A 16,149-nucleotide genomic window follows, 5' to 3' on the forward strand; every position below is an offset into this window, starting at 1 on the left:
TGCCCCATCATTCTGGGAAACACTAGCCAAAAGGGACTAGTAAAATCCTGGTGGTTTTGAATTTGATTAAAATCTGTAGTAAAAAGTTAATCTGATTTCTGAAATCAAAAAACCTGTTCCAAGACTGTTCAAAAAACCTGTTCCAAGACTCCATGGAGAGGCAAGCTGGCAAAGATAAACTATGCATGGACAGTACCCCAGCTTCAGTCATCAGCTACGATGGACAAAGATCTCAGTTCATTCAGTTTAGCCTCATTCTCCTCCTCGCGCTGCTCATCTGTCAGTCCTGGTTGATCAATCTGCTCAGTCAGATCTCCAAAGATCTTGTACATTTCTGTATAGAATACAACCTAAAATGGAAAACAGGAGGAGAATATGCAATGTCTGAGGAGCTTCTGCTAATTCAGAAAAATGTGCAAGAGCAGGAAAGACAGTGTGGAGTGCTTACCCATACAAGTCACTGTGTAAGCCTAGAAGAGGGTTGAAGGGCTGCAAAAAGTTGGAATTTCAGGATACCCCTAATAAATATGCATGAGATTAGCATACATCCTGCCTCTATAGCAAAAAGATTAACATTAACATATTCAATAGGGATATCCTGAAATCCCAATCCTTTTACCATCTATCAAGGACTGGAAGCGAATACCACTGCAGTGAAGTCCCATGTAAGCCTCATCGAAGCAGTGAGGAGTACTTCCCCTCTTGGGGCTACATTCAAGTGCAGTGAGGAGCTTTTCTGCTCCTTTGTGATTGCACTAAGTGCTCTCTCCACCTTCTCCCATACTTTCCCACCCTCTGACAGAGTTTCTTCTTCCTACACAATGACAGCATCTTTCCTAATCTGTGAGTCAGGAACTCTGCCCTTTGCAGCCCACACACAGGGGAGACACTCAGCGAACAACCCCTGATTCATCCATGAAATTATGTCAGTGCTTTCAGATAGATCTTTCCTATAGCTGCCACAGTATTTGCAGCACCCACATATGCTGCTGTATTTCCTTTTGGAAACAATCTACAGCATGCCTGCCATAGCATAGCAGGTGTCTATTGTACCTTGTACTTATCCATAAAATCCATTCTATGCTCCTATAGTTTCTGGTGTGCAACTGCTCTTAACGATAAGTCTATACTGGTTTATTATGCAGGGACTCATTTCCTGGTATTGCATTAACAGAGATAAATCTTGTATTTTTTGCAATGCAAGATTTGGTTGGCATAGAAACAGTTGCTATGCAACAGTCAGCAGCCTCTCCTCTCAGGAGGAGAGAACTGCTCTGAAATTTGTAAGTTTTCAGGCAGTTCACTCCTCCTACCAGTAGAGACTGCTGAAGGAACTGAGGCCACAAGACCTTGACCAAGGTCTCATCCCATGGTCAACTTAAAATGAGATCAGCCAGAGATCTCGATGACAAGAAGGGAGGACAGGAGGCAGGACAGAAGGAAACAGCAGCAGATGGAAGGGCAGAGGAAGAAAGAGAAAAAGGAAGAACAGTAAAGGGCAAAAGAGAAAAAGGTGAAAGGATGATGCTGTAGAGGAGAGAGGGAAGAGTTGGGAAAGTAAAAGGAGGAAAAGGCAGATCATATCAAATGATGGTAACAGGACAAAACAGGAGTTTCAAGAGTACGAGAACCAGCCACAGGCTCAACAGATCCTAGAGGTAGAAGAGGGAAAGTGAGCCCAATAAAGGAAGGGTTGGAAAACGGTTTGTTCATATAAACACCTTATCCCTTGCTTCCCGTTATTACTTAGTTCAAGACTGAGCCTTACTCATGAAGGCGATATCCCATCTCTCCTTACCCCCTTCTGGTACCACCAGTGCTTGGCTCAGCACAGATGGAGGTGGTATCCTACCTCTCCCTCCTTTGGTACTGCCACCGCCTGGCTGAGCGTGGATGCAGTCTCCATGGAGGTGGTGTCCCACCTTTTTCTCTTTCAGAACTGGTGCAGTATCCATGGAGACTGTATCCTACCTCTCCCTCCGCCTTTCTTCAGCTGCAGCTGAAGGACAGGAGAAACACAAGAGACTTCTATATTCTTGTTCTATTAATATCTTCCCTTCTGGAGGGCTCAGCAGACTCTAGTGGCACCATCCATGCTTTAACCCTCTCTCTGCCAGCAGTACTGCACTGTGGGATTTCTTTAGGCAATGTACTACTCCCCTCCTACCCTTGGTTTTTCTTTGCTAGGTAAAGTGAAACAATTCAGCTAATGCTGATATACTCTCTTTATATCTTCCAGTGTCGCACTCTAACCACTCTTGTATCTATGTGTTAGTGTATGGAGAGGGTTGTGGATTCTTTGTTGACTGTTAAACTCCATTAATGTAAAGTATCCAAAGATGAGACTTCCAAATTACACAGACTGTACATTAAAGATGCATATGTAACAATACATGTATCCACGAGTGACTGTATTCAGAGTTAATTCTAGGGCAGATTATATCCCTCCCCTCCATTTCTGGAACAGTTTAGCAATAGAGGGCATGCAAGTTTCTTCAATAAGTGAAGAGTGAGCCCCCACCCACATCTTCTCCTCTTACTCCAATTGGTATCTACCCTTTGCCTCCTTTTCCCAGCATACCCTCCCCTCTTCCTATTAAACCCCTCATCCCCAACTTCTGTTATCTTGCCTCCCCCCCTCCTCCAGAAAATCTTCTTCTTGTCTGCACCCCCCACCTGCTGCCATTGCATGTCTAGTCCCCAGTGTTATTTGAGCTGTAGGCCATTATTGCTGCTCCTCTCCACGCCAGTCTGCCAAAACTATCTATGAATGAAGGAGTAACCCTAGAGAGGTTAGAGCACAGGGCTGACAACTAGGTAAGCACAGTTCAAATTCTATTGCTGCTCCTCGTGATATTGGGCAAGTTGCTTTATCCTCCACTGCCTCAGATTCAATTAAATTGTAAGCCCTCTGGGGATAGGAAAATACCTACTATACCTGAATGTAGTTCACCTTGAGCTACTACTAAAAAAGGTGTGAGCTAAATCCAAATAAAACAAACATGAGTCAGCATTTTCTGCATGTTGATTTCACAATGCATGAGATCAGCATACAGGAAGTGCCAGTTTACAAGTTTTGAACATGCTTGCAGACCCTGGCACTGATGGAAAGGACTAGCAATATCAGCAGCAGTGGTACAGGCTTCAGCTGCTCTTCTCAGTCTCCCACCAGGGATGAGTCTGGATTACAGACCTGCACGGGAACGGGGTTGGTGGGAATCACATGGGATTCCCGCAGGGATAGAAGCCATAGGAGCCGACTCTGTGGGTGCTTGAGCACCCCCAATATAGAGAATATTCATTGAATGTGTCCAGGGAGGAGTTATTTCCACTGGGCTTAGCACCCCCAATAATTTTGAAACGTTGGCTCCTATGATAGAAGCTGTTCTACGGGGATCCCGTGGGGATGGAAGCAGTTCCTGCGGGGTTCCCGTGGAAGTGCATGCTGCACTTGCGCCAACCTCTCACCTACAGAGTATCAAGTTCTTTGAGTGCTGTCTCCTACTTACTTTAACAGCACAGGTGCAGAAAGTCTCCATTAAGGAGGTGGTACAGACACAAATGGTGATGACATTCAAAGAGGTGTGGGATGAACACACATGATCTCTAATTAGAAAATGGAAGTTATAAAAAACCTAAAACATAAATGGCTGCATATGTGTGGATGTGTCGAGTGATGCTTAGATGGCGATTCTGGCTGTGATGAACTAGGGCTGATACCAGGCAGACTTGTACGGTCTGTGTCTCATATATGGCAATCCGATTTAGGATGGGCTGGACAGACTTTTACAGGCTGTGTCCCGCAAATGAGAAGATGAATAGGCTGGAGTGGGCTTTGAGGGCAACTCCAGCAGTTGGAACATAAGGATAGGGCCAGACGGACATCTATGGTCTATGTCCCAGAAACGTCACAGAAAGACCATAATCAAGTATAGAATATCACATTCATTGCTGATTTAATCATGAATTGATAATGTGTGACTATTGGGCAGACTGGATGGACCATTCCGGTTTTTATCTGCTGTCATTTACTATGTTACTATTAATCCTCTCTGCTCCCAGGCTGATGCGCAGACCTCAGCTCTGACATAGGCATGAACATCAGATGTCACCTGACCTCTGGCGCGTGCATGTGGCAACTTGTTAGCACATAGTGCCAGTGAAGCAGAGACAAGTCTTGCATGTGCGCTCCAGAGTTTTCCAAGTTCCAACTTCCATTCTTTCCTTGCCTGCAGTGCTGCAGCTCGAACCTAGAAAGCCAACCGGAATTTTTTTTTTTAATGTACCATTAAATTCTTGCGGGACTGGGTGGAGACAGGTCAAATTGTTGCAGGGATGGGTAAGATTTATGTCCCTGCGCAACTCTCTAGTCTGGATCTATGTGATTTAAAGAATCCTAGTCAGCTCCACAGGAAACAGTATTAGTACTGACCTTAATCAGCAGCACTTTGTTATACAGTGCCCCAGAGTTCACCTTGCTCATCCTACCTTTAAAACTGGAACCAACTGTGTGAGTGTAATGAGTGACATTTATATCCCACATTATCCCAAACAAGTTATACAATCACGTTCCCCAATTTCAAAAAGGTGATCTACAAAACTGTCCACTCTGCAGACTTCACTTACCTAGGAACCAAATGGTGGAACTCCTTACCACCCAGAATAAGAAATATACAGGAATTCCTATTCAAACAAACCGTCACAAAAAAACAACTCTCTCTCTCAAACAACTAAATATTACCTGAATTGGTTATTACTCTGTTTACCATTAACTTTCTCTTTGCTTCATCTACAGTTTCTCATTCATAATAGATTTTCTAAATGTTAAACTTCCATAGTTATCCCAGTATGTTTATGATACTGTATTGTAACATTGGATTCTTACAACAAATTACTTTCTTATGCATTATTCTTAGTTATGTATCCAGTACTGTTTATTGTAAGCCACACTGAACTCAAACTTGTTTGGGATAATGTGAGATATAAATGTCACAAATAAATAAATGTACATTCACTCTTATTACACTCACACAGTTGGATACACCAGATAACCAAAAGAGAGGGTACAAGAGTACACAAACACCAGCAGCAAAAGAAAAAAAGCACAGCAGGGCTTTCGAGATTGGAACAATAGAGAGAGTCCTTTATTCATAAAGACCCGACATGAGCTGTGTTTCGGCGTAACAATGCCTGCTTCAGCGGTCCAGTTATTCAGTTACTCTCGAAGACAAAGCAAACAGGAAGATAATTCCCTTAAATAGTTCTGCTTACAAGATAAAATGGATGATATGAAAACGTTATAGTGTATCTACAAAGTCAAACCTCTTTCCTCAATAAGGACACACCCAAGAAGGATTCTAGTAGTGTAGGAAGTCAAACCTCTGTTGTAAACGCGGTCAGTTGTAGAAAAAAAACACCAAATCTTGAATGCCCTGCTGTGCTTTTTTCTTTAGCTGTTCAGATTGCATACATGCATTTGTAGGTTAAATTTATATCTGTCAGAGCACGTGCAAGAATATGTGCATGACAGTATATCAGCACGCCTAAGAGTATATATGACTGCATGAGTCTGTACAAGTATATACTTGTGAACATTCCTACATATGTTTGTGAGAAAAAGAATATTGAAATGTTAAAGGCACTGGGGCACAGTATAAATTATGATCCGTGGCCTTCTAGAGCAGTGGTTCTCAAACCTGTCTCGAGGGATCACCAGCCAGTCAGGTTTTCAGTAAGAACATAATAGCCATACTAAATCAATGGTCATCTAGCCCAGTATCCTGCTCCAACAATGGCCAGTCTAAGTCACAATGATCTGGCAGAATCCCAGAAAGTAGCAAGATTACATGCTACCAATTCCAGAGTCAAGTACTGGCTTCCCCATTTCTATCTTAATAATATAAACTGTGGCCTTTTCCTTCAGAACTTGTCTAAACCTTTTTAAAACCCAGATATGGTAACCACTGTTACCATAGCCTATGGCAACGACTTCCAGAGCTTCACTATTTGTTAAGTAAAAACTATTCCCTCCGGTTCGTTTTAAAAGTAGAACCATATAACTTCACTGAATGTGCCCCTAGCCTTTGTACTTTATGAATAGAATCAATTCATGTTTACTTGTTCTACAACACTCAAGATTTTGTAGACCTCTACCATATCCCCTCTCAGCCCTCTCTTTCCAAGCTGAAGAGCCCTAACCTCTTAAGCCTTTCCTCATATGACAGTTCCATCCTCGTAATCATTTTGGTCGCCCTTCTTTGAACCTTTTGTAATTCTGCTATATCTTTTTTGAGAATGCAGATAATGGAGGTCACAAGTATGTAAATCTGTCTCATGCATACCTGTGATCTGCTGGGCTATTTTAAATGTATGTTTTGTAAGATTTTCTATTAAAGCTAATTAAAGTATTTTTGTGAATAATTTATAGCTGATGTACACTAATTTGAGAAAACAATGCATATTTGTTAGCGATATCCTGAAAACCTGACTGGCTAGTGGTCCCCCAGGACAGTTTTGAGAACCACTGTTATAGAGCCACTTGCTCATTTTCTGTCCAGCATGGCTAATGCATGAGCCATATACCACAATTGGCTACCTACATTTTTTTTTTAACTAGCATTACTTGTTTAGGTTGGTATGCTAGGGCAGTTCAGGTAAATCTTCGAAGACAAAAAAAAAAAAAAAAAGACTTCAGCATATTCCAAAGTAAGTCACAGGGGCGTAGCCACGGGTGGGCCTGGATGGGCCTAGGCCCACCCAGTTTGGGTTCATGCTCACCCAGCAGCGGAGCGGAGGGAGCAGGCAGCACTGATCCTGCATCTGCCTCCTTCTCTCTGACGGCAGCACTTCCCAGACGCTGCCTCCGCCGCCACAATCTACCTCCTCCCTCGGTCTCACTCAACAGCAGCGGTAGCGTCGTGATTCAAACACGCTGCCTCCTGCTTCTAACCCGGAAGCAGAGGAGACGCTTCCGGGTTAGAAGCAGGAGGTAGCGTGTTTGAATCGCTACCGCTGCTGTTGAGAGTGAGACAGAGGGAGGAGGTAGATCCTGGCGGCGGAGGCAGCGTCTGGGAAGCGCTGCCGTCAGAGAGAGGGCGGGCAGGTGGAATGGGAGGGAAGGATGCATGGGGGTGAAGGAGAATCGCTGGACACATGGATGGGAGCGGGAGGGGAGGGGAGAGAGGAGAGTCACGGGATGGATGGATGGAGGTGGGGGTCAGGGGAGAGAGAATTGCTGGGGATGGAGGTGGGGGGCAAGGGAGAGAGGAGAATTTCTGGGGATGGATGGAGGTGGGGGTCAGGGGAGAGAGGAGAATTGCTGGGGATGGATGGATGGATGGAGGTGAGGGGCAGGGGAGAGAGGAGAATTGCTGGGGATGGATGGATGGATGGATGGAGGTGAGGGGCAGGGGAGAGAGGAGAATTGCTGGGGATGGATGGATGGATGGATGGATGGAGGTGAGGGGCAGGGGAGAGAGGAGAATTGCTGGGGATGGATGGATGGAGGTGGGGGGCAGGGGAGAGAGGAGAATTGCTGGGAATGGATGGATGGAGGGGACAGGGGCAAGAACAGAATTGCTGGGGATGGATGGATAGGGGCAGGGGAGAGAAGAGAATTGCTGGGGATGGATGGAGGGGAGAGGAGAGTTGCTGGACATGGGTGGATGGAGGGGAGGGAAGAGGAGAGAGGAAGGTTGCTGGACATGGATGGATGGAGGGAAGGACAGGAGAGAGGAGGCTGCTGGATATGGATGGAGGAGAGGGAAGGGAGAGAGAAGAAATGCTGCACATGGATGGAGGGGAGGGAAGAGTGAGGAAGGAGATGAGATGAGGGAAAAGGAAGAGAGGAGAAAATTGCACATGGATGAAGAAAATAGGCAGAAGCTGGATCCACTGGACAGTCAAGTCTGCGGAGGACCCAGAGCAAGAAATGAAGAAGAAAGGCGGAAAGTAAAGAAATAAATGGAAAGGAAGCCCTGGAAACGGAGTAAAGAGGACAGATAGCAGCAGAATCAGATACTGGGCCAGTATGATCAGAAAAACAAAGTCACCAGACAGCAAAGGTAGAAAAAAATCATTTTATTTTCATTATAATGATTGGAACATGTCCACTTTGAGAATCAGGTGCTCAACATTAAAAGTTTATATTTATTTACTTATTTATGGCATTTTATCCCACATTAAACATGAATTAGATTGGAACCTGGGATCATTTAATGTTTTTTTTTCCTGGAGAAAGTAATGCATTGCCTCCTCCACCCCCCAGGCTCTCTCCCCGGCTATAGCCAGCTCTGCAATTTTGAAGGGAGGTGCACAGGTGGACAGGGGGGGGCGCAGAGGTGAACCGGGGAGAGAGCCTGTTGTTAAACATTTACCAGCACACCACTGTCTAGTGCCCACCCATCCAACCTGTTGGCCCACCCAAAAATTGACTTCTGGCTACGCCACTGGTAAGTCATACTCAGGTAGGAGAATTTTCAGTGGCCTGGACAACATTCTGGATTGGGGGAGGGTATTTGAAAGGTCTTTGGAAAGTATGCTGATATAGTTAATATTCAAAAGAAATACTGTACATGTGTTTTTAAATATATACACTTTTAACCATACAACAGCTGAGTGTTCAGACAGAATATGTGTAGGTACTTTCTGTCTGCCAGTCAGCTTGTTCTATGCAAGCTTTAAAGTACCTTTGCAGTTTGGTGTCTTAGAACAGAATGTAATAACAGGCCACTAGAGGGCAGCAGGCTCCATGCCCAATATCCCCCCTTAGGATGTTCACAAATTACAAACCCACAGGGAAGCATTTATTCACTAGACTCACAACTACAAACAGCACAGCACACTGCATGAACACTTACAGTACTCCAGGTATTCTTTTCTAGAAGCCTACCTGCGCACGAATTAAAGCCTCAAAACTAGGCTTGAAGTAATCAATGCGGCTGTTGTAGAATTCAGGCATTTCCTCTAAGAGCTGTTTGTTTTTGGCTTCAAAGTCCTCCCGAACAGGCCTCAGCTCTTCTCGCACCTAGAACATTAGGGAAATGCTCACCATCAAATCTGTTAGTGGCATTGCTAAGTTTACAGGAGTATTACACTGCTCTACTCTCCCAGTGGCCATAGTATGCAGGTACAGACCTGGAACATACTGCCCCCCCCCCCCCCCCCCCCCCAACAACAATCCCATCCCTGTACCTGATGTAGTTTGGCCAGAACTGGCCCAGTCTTCTCCTTCTCTTCATACTTCTCCAATTTGGACTGTAGACGCTTGTAATCCTGCAAGGACTGCTCCCGCCTCTTTACTGCCATGTTCAGGCTTGGAAATACACTACTGAATCTGCAGAGAGAGACCTAGAGAATGAAGGGCACAAGCAGTGTCCCAGTACTGAGCAAAAGGCAAAGGCAGCACATGTCCTCTTTTAACAAAGCCCTCCTACCCCTAACATACCCATACATCCTTATTCACAAACATCTCCCTATGCTCACTGGGTATTTAAAAGGTGCGTATGTGCATATACCTACATACATATTATATACACACACACACACAAGAGAAAAGGGTTTAAGGGGCACAAATGCTACTAATGCCCTCTGTCACACACAGCTCCAGGGTTGCATGAAGTGAAGGAAGCTCCAAGTTGAACATACCATTTGCCTTGTATCTCTGCATTTTCTCTAATTACTAACAAGGGCACGGAACACCACAATCATACAATGAATACACATGACTGCCAACCATAGCAGCATGACTCCTCAGGAGCACTGCTGCAGCCCATTACTGCACAAGTACACCATGTTTGCAGTCCCTGCAATGACAGCAGGAGAGGAGAAAAAGAGGCCACTGCGCTGCTTTACCTCAGCAATTACTGCAGAATTAGTGCACACATAGTGTCGCCCCCGGAGCAGTATGCATGCAGAGAACACACTGGGATGCAAGAATGGAGTCTTTAGCAAAGAATTAGTCTTGTGTACTCCACAGACCAATCTTCATGATCTCCTTAAAAGAATCTGCCCAAGTTCTACAGACAATTTCTTGCCTTCTCTGAATAGACTCAAATGTGCTCCCAAATAAGTCATGAATTAGTTCTGCATGCTCAGCAAATGCTGGCAGCTCAATGCTCACACATTTTGTGAATATGGGCCAACACCAACAAATTAAAAAGGTATGCTGGGACAACCAACCCAACGGGCAAAACAGCCTGCTGCCAAATAAGAGACCCACGTTCAAGTCCCGCTCATCATGCCAGCAAGGATTGGGCATGTTGCACAACTGGCAGTGGTACAAACAGGTGGGATTCAGCAATCACAGCCCTCTTCCAAGGCCTGGCAGTGCAATGCTGGATGGAGGAGGAAGATGGGTCTCAAATGAAAATTCCCTGGTGACGGTGACTGCATATAGGAAGGGATGGCATGGGGTTTCAGCTTCACAGTGCTTCCAGTCTCTACATCCCTCCCCTCCCCCCCCCCCCCCCAAGTAGTAAAGGATAGCAAGTTGGGTTGTTAAAAGTTTAAACTGGACTAAAAGCTCAGGCGAGGGCAAAGGAAGCCAGGTCCAAAATACGGGAAGAGCTGACAGAGTATCACTGTAAACAAGGAGTCCTCAAAATGTCCCTTGACGGGAACCAAGACAGTGAGACAGAGTGAGAAGGGTATTGACTGGGGGAATTAACCTGTGTGTCCCACTGCTACAGGATGTTACAGAAGTAAATAGCTCAACAGGGTTCAAAAATAATTAGATACATTTATGGAAAGTAGATCAGTCACTGGATGGTGTCAATGCATCCCTGACCCTGGCTTACTACAAAGTGGCAAAGTCTGATGGGAAATGGCCTGCTATACACATGCCCTCTTCTCTAAGTACAGGCTGCCAAACATGAATGCAGATGAAAGAGACAAATACTGAAGGAGAGAATTAATATTAACAAGTGAGATTTACAAAAACAAAACTGAATGGGAGCATAGGATTAAACAGGAGAGAGCAAGTGAAAGTAAAATTATGCATCTGGGAAGTAAAGCTGGATTTATAGAAAGTAAAGCAAACACTAAGGGCCTTCCTCAGACCTCATAAAATCTACTATGAAAATTATTTGGTAGCATCACCCTACTAGTTTGGATTTTAAATTTGATTACTTGCCTTTCCAAATCTGAACTCATGATGAGTTCTATACAGGTACAGTAGGTACCTGCCTGCCCAAGACAGTTTATAATCTAAAACTGGTCCCTTAAGAAGGGAGAGTGAAGAGACTTGCTCAAGGTCACAATGTTTTTTTGAATCCTGGCTTCCACAGTTCTCAAGCTGCTCCTCTCACCACTAGGCTATTCTTCCACTCGATGGAAGTGAAACCTGAGGGCCGTGGTTAACCCCAACCTATATAGTGGAAGACAGATCTTCACAGAAAGCCTACACCTACTCCAGTTAGGCAACAAACATTCCGAGTTCTCAGACACTTACAACGAGTGCCGAGAAGAACTAACATGTTTTCTATTATTTCTCAAAAACTAAATACATTTTGCTCAGGATAGCAGTGGAAGAGAGCTGATCCAGTTATCCAAATGCTTAAAAAATGAAACCTCAACTGCCAAGGAGGGTCTACACAGATGACCTCTCCACAGAGACTATCACAGGCTTCTTAACTAAACCCGAAAAAAGGAAACAGAAAAACCACTTTGGCTTATATTAACAAAACATCAGTTCTCTTCTCAATTGGTATCCATGGTAAGCCAGGAAGCCTAAAACATTCAAACAATTTTTAAATACTGTGCACAGTAAAAAAATTTTCACTTAGCTCATACAGTTGTTGGACTGCGTTTAAAGCACAGCCGAGGTGTTACTCATATTCATCACAAAAGCGCTATGCTGTATCTTCTACAGGTAAGTGAAAATTTTTTTAGTGTTGTTTGAAAGTTTTAGGCTTCCTGGCTTATCACGGATACCAATTGAGAAGAGAACTGATGTTTTGTTAATACAAGCGAGTGCCTGTTTTTTTTTATAACAGTTTTTTTTCCCATGTGGAGCTGTTTTCTGTTTTTTCGGGTCTAGTTAAGAAACCTGTGATAGAAGCCTTTGTGGAGAGGACATCTATGTAGACCCTCCTTGACAGTTGAGGTTTAATTTTTTAAGCATTTGGATAACTGGATCACCTCTCTTCTGTTGGTATCCTGAGCAAAATTGATTTAGTTTTTGAGTCTGATATTTTGCTCTCCAAATTTTGGATTTTGTCCTATTTCTCACCATACAAAATTCTTGCATAACCATGTAGGGAAACAAAGATTATTTTCCACTAAGAGCAAAAGCCCTACAAAGTATATACAACAAAGTATATACACAGTGGCCACAGAAGATTGACATAATCTTCAACATACTCTTGCACAGGGGTGAGGTTCATTCTTTTCATGGTATGTGCAAAATAAATTAAAGATATATTACTCTGGACCTAGAACACCAATACACTTCCAAGTGAAAAAAAAAGAGAACAGGCTGGACTAATACAGATCACCACAGAGAACCCACATGCTGGCAGAATCCCTCACCTCAGTTACACATGCAGAGTAAAGCCAGCCAACCACCAAATATAGAAATCAGGGAATATTAATTAGAAACAGAAACAAACAACAAAAAGAAAAACCTTAAGCCGCCAGACTACAAGCAGTACAACACCGGAGGAACACAAACGGAAGTGAATTCCTCCCATACTGTGCAAAACAGTATGACATATGCACATTTCCAAAAGCAGACAGAGAAATTCGAGAGGAAGAGCAGAAAAACCTATTATATAATCCAGAGGAAAAATGAGAAACAGCAGCTAGAGCAGCAAAATATGTTGCATCCCGCCATTACACTAGAAAAGTAATCTGACCGGAGTCAATACAGATCAGAACCAGAACACAGGAATTATCTATTTCTGTTCTGTATTTTATTACCTAATGCATTACTTTTGGTAACACATGTACAAATTGTTATGCTAATAAAGTCTCTTTGAAATGAATTTAAAAAAAGAGAGAGAGGGAGAGTCTGCAAATCATTGGGAGATAGGTTCCAGCATTGAGTGGTGCACAGGAATGTTACCATTCCACAATCTGTGCCCACATGTTCAACTCTGTCCACCCACCAGGAAAGGGAAATTAGAAACATTACAACAGACTAAAGCAAAGGGAACATCAAATACAATTAGCAGAGAGAAGCCATTAAAGGAAGGGAGGCTAAAAGGACAGGAGTTCTGGTTCCGGCTGCAGGAGCCCTTACAATGTGAACAGAGAAAGCAGGATGGAGGTTTCTGTGATCATGTAAGAGATGGACAGATGTTGGGTCCTAATTCAATCTTTTTTTTTTTTTTAACAGGTAGCTGAAGTAAAAAAAAATTTTTTTTCCATCTGTGGAGAAATGTTTGTTACTTACTTTTTCAGTGGGTCTGTTACGGTCTTTTGGATTTGGTTTACCTGAGGCAAACAGACAAATGGAGAATAAGGCTTTAGACCCTGTGGATTGGAAAGGTCCTATTATGCAAGACTTTCCTGCCCTGAAACCCTGTTTCCCCAGGTCTGTCACTGGAGTATTTGAATATGTATTTTTTTTTTTGTTACATTTGTACCCCGCGCTTTCCCACTCATGGCAGGCTCAATGTGGCTTACGTATTGTATACAGGTACTTATTTGTACCTGGGACAATGGAGGGTTAAGTGACTTGCCCAGAGTCACAAGGAGCTGCCTGTGTATCTTCGCACCTCCCCTTTTCCTTCCTTTCTCTCCAGAGCACTTCAAGAGACAGGGGGCACCAAACCTCCCCCCACCCCTCCTCTCTCTCTCTAGAGCACTGTATGGGAGAGGGGGCTTCTCACCTTCCTCTTCTCTCTCCCAAGAGCACTGCATGGGGAAAGGGCTCATCACCTCCTACTTCCCCCCCTCAGCATTGTACAGGGAGGGCCCCATCCATTTTGCTATTATATGTTTTAATTCCTTGTAAGATAAAACATCTCGTTGGGGGGTGGGGGGACACACCTCACCTTCTCCTGGTTAAAGGCATCCATTCGTTTCATAGCTGTATCCAGAGCAGTCACCATTGCAAGGAACGCTGGATCCTGCTCGCATAGTGGATTGGAAAGCAGATCTGAAGAGATCTTTACAGCCGACTTAGACATAGCTGGAAAGAGATGGAAGTAAATTAGAGATGAGGCAGCGATCAATAAGCACACAAAACAAAGCATCCTAAAATCAGATCCCATCTATTGGGTTATTCTGCCTCCCAACTAAGTGAGAATACATGTGTGTGTGTGCTCTTTAGCATGAGAGATGCATGTACAAGATCAGTGATTTCATCTTCCTAGCATACATGGGAGCTTAAGCTGGGCAATCAGGGCTTCCCTGGCTAATTAAAATGCAGGGCTGGATAACAGGATACCAGCTTTATCATATGCAAGCATTTCTTTCAATAAGTAAACATACCACCTCCAGCTGCCTTGGGCTCTCTGTTGGCTGAAGGACTCGTGGCCACAATCCCCCCTCAAATATGTTCAGCCTTCTCATCTTACTGAGTTTGTTTAAACTGCATCCCCATCCTTACTTCCTGCTGTGGCAGTGCCAGTCAATGAGGTGTGTACACAGTGGATGTGCTTCTGGACACAACAGATGTGAAAACAGAAAGAACAGTGCAATCCATGCCAAGAAGGGCTTTTGCTGCACGGCATGACTTCCTATTCGAGTCGAGACTGTTCTCCCCTCCCTCCTACCCATGGCATTAAGCAGGAAGAGCTGCCTCCAGAGCAGTGCACCGGGCTCAATCGGTGCCAGCTGCTGACTGAGACTTCAAAGCCTTTGAAATGTTCTTTGGCGGCAATAAAATCTTTACATTTGGGGGTTGTACCACTTTTGTCTTCCTCAAAATCTGATGTTTCAGCAGCACTCCTATAATCTCCTTGGAACACTGAACGTGGTTTGTAGAATACTCAAGTTCTAGAATAAGATATCACAAAGAAAGCTGAAAGGGGATAGATCCAGAAAACATTTCTATGCAGAAAGGGGTATGAATGTAAGAAAAAAGCCTGAGAACAGAGCAAAGGATCCATAAAGATAAAGCCAGAGATCAAATAAGACATGTGATAGTGCACCAAGAGGAAAAAATGGGTAGAGATGGAGTGGACCTTGTGGATTTTATCTACCATGAAGACAAACAGCAAGAGGTGCTGGAGTCTTCTAGTATTCTGCTCGTTTGTAAGATTTAATACTTTCTCTTGGTCCGAGTTCACAGGCACTGTCATTTGTCATGACACACAGAATATGACAAAGACCCATCCAGTCTTCCCAAAATCATTCCTGGTGCATTGCCACAGATCTCACCTAGCTTCTGGTTTTCTGCTCACAAGTGTGGATCCAATGTGCTATCTCAGCTTTTCCTAGAAGGTCAAGCCATGTATTTCACCACCCTTTCTTTGAAAAAATATATTGTGATACTGCTCTTGAGTCGATCCCCCTCGGAGCCTCAAACTGCAATCTCTTGTTCTACAGCAGTGGCTCCGAAACCTGTTTTGAGAGACTTCCAGCCAGCTGAGTTTTCAGGATATCTGCTATGAATATTCATGAGATAGATTTACATGTACTGACTCCATTGCATGCAAATCTCTTGTGGATATCCTGAAACACCGACTAGCTAGGAGTCACCCAGAACAGGGTTCGAAATCACTGTTCAAGACCATTCTTTCCTATGGAAAGCTTTGCAATATTTGTCTACATCCATCAAATCTCCCCTTTCAGCTCTCCAGTTTAGAGTATACATATTTAGGTTCTTTAAGTCTCATCTCATATGGCTTTTGGTATAGACCATGAGATTGGACACAATCACTCTGTAGTACGGCTGCACATTAAATGTGCTTAACACATTGTTTGTCGTGATTTAAAAAACAGTGGCTAATAAAACTAATTGCGCTGCAGATTCTCTCCCCAGCATTCACCCTCCTGTCCTCTGAATCAGGGTTTGGCATCTCTCCCTTGGCAGAGGCAGCGATACTCTCTGTCTGCAGCCTTCTCCAGAGCAGGCCATGAGCGAGTATCACTGCCAAGACTGAGAAGACCTGATTTAAGGTATGTCGGAGGGGGTGGGTGGAGCTATTGAACTGCAGGCAAGGCAGGGAGGGAGAGATGGAGAGAGAGTGATAAGGGACC

General features: G+C 44.0%; 1 protein-coding gene across 1 annotated transcript in view; it reads right to left on the reverse strand.

Moving 5' to 3' along the window:
- Nucleotides 1-143: 143 nt before the first annotated feature.
- Nucleotides 144-16,149, reverse strand: part of BIN3 (bridging integrator 3) — a 29,698-nt gene continuing 13,692 nt past the window's right edge. The window contains exons 5-9 of the mRNA XM_030202035.1: nucleotides 13,998-14,134; nucleotides 13,394-13,434; nucleotides 9,193-9,334; nucleotides 8,891-9,025; nucleotides 144-350 (exon numbers count right to left, since the gene is read on the reverse strand). Of these exons, the coding sequence (XP_030057895.1) occupies nucleotides 204-350; nucleotides 8,891-9,025; nucleotides 9,193-9,334; nucleotides 13,394-13,434; nucleotides 13,998-14,134 (602 nt within the window). The 3' untranslated portion in view covers nucleotides 144-203. The remainder of the gene's footprint in view (nucleotides 351-8,890; nucleotides 9,026-9,192; nucleotides 9,335-13,393; nucleotides 13,435-13,997; nucleotides 14,135-16,149) is intronic.

This window comes from Microcaecilia unicolor, chromosome 4 (genome assembly GCF_901765095.1).
Source record: "Microcaecilia unicolor chromosome 4, aMicUni1.1, whole genome shotgun sequence".
Classification (NCBI taxonomy): Eukaryota; Metazoa; Chordata; class Amphibia; order Gymnophiona; family Siphonopidae; genus Microcaecilia; species Microcaecilia unicolor.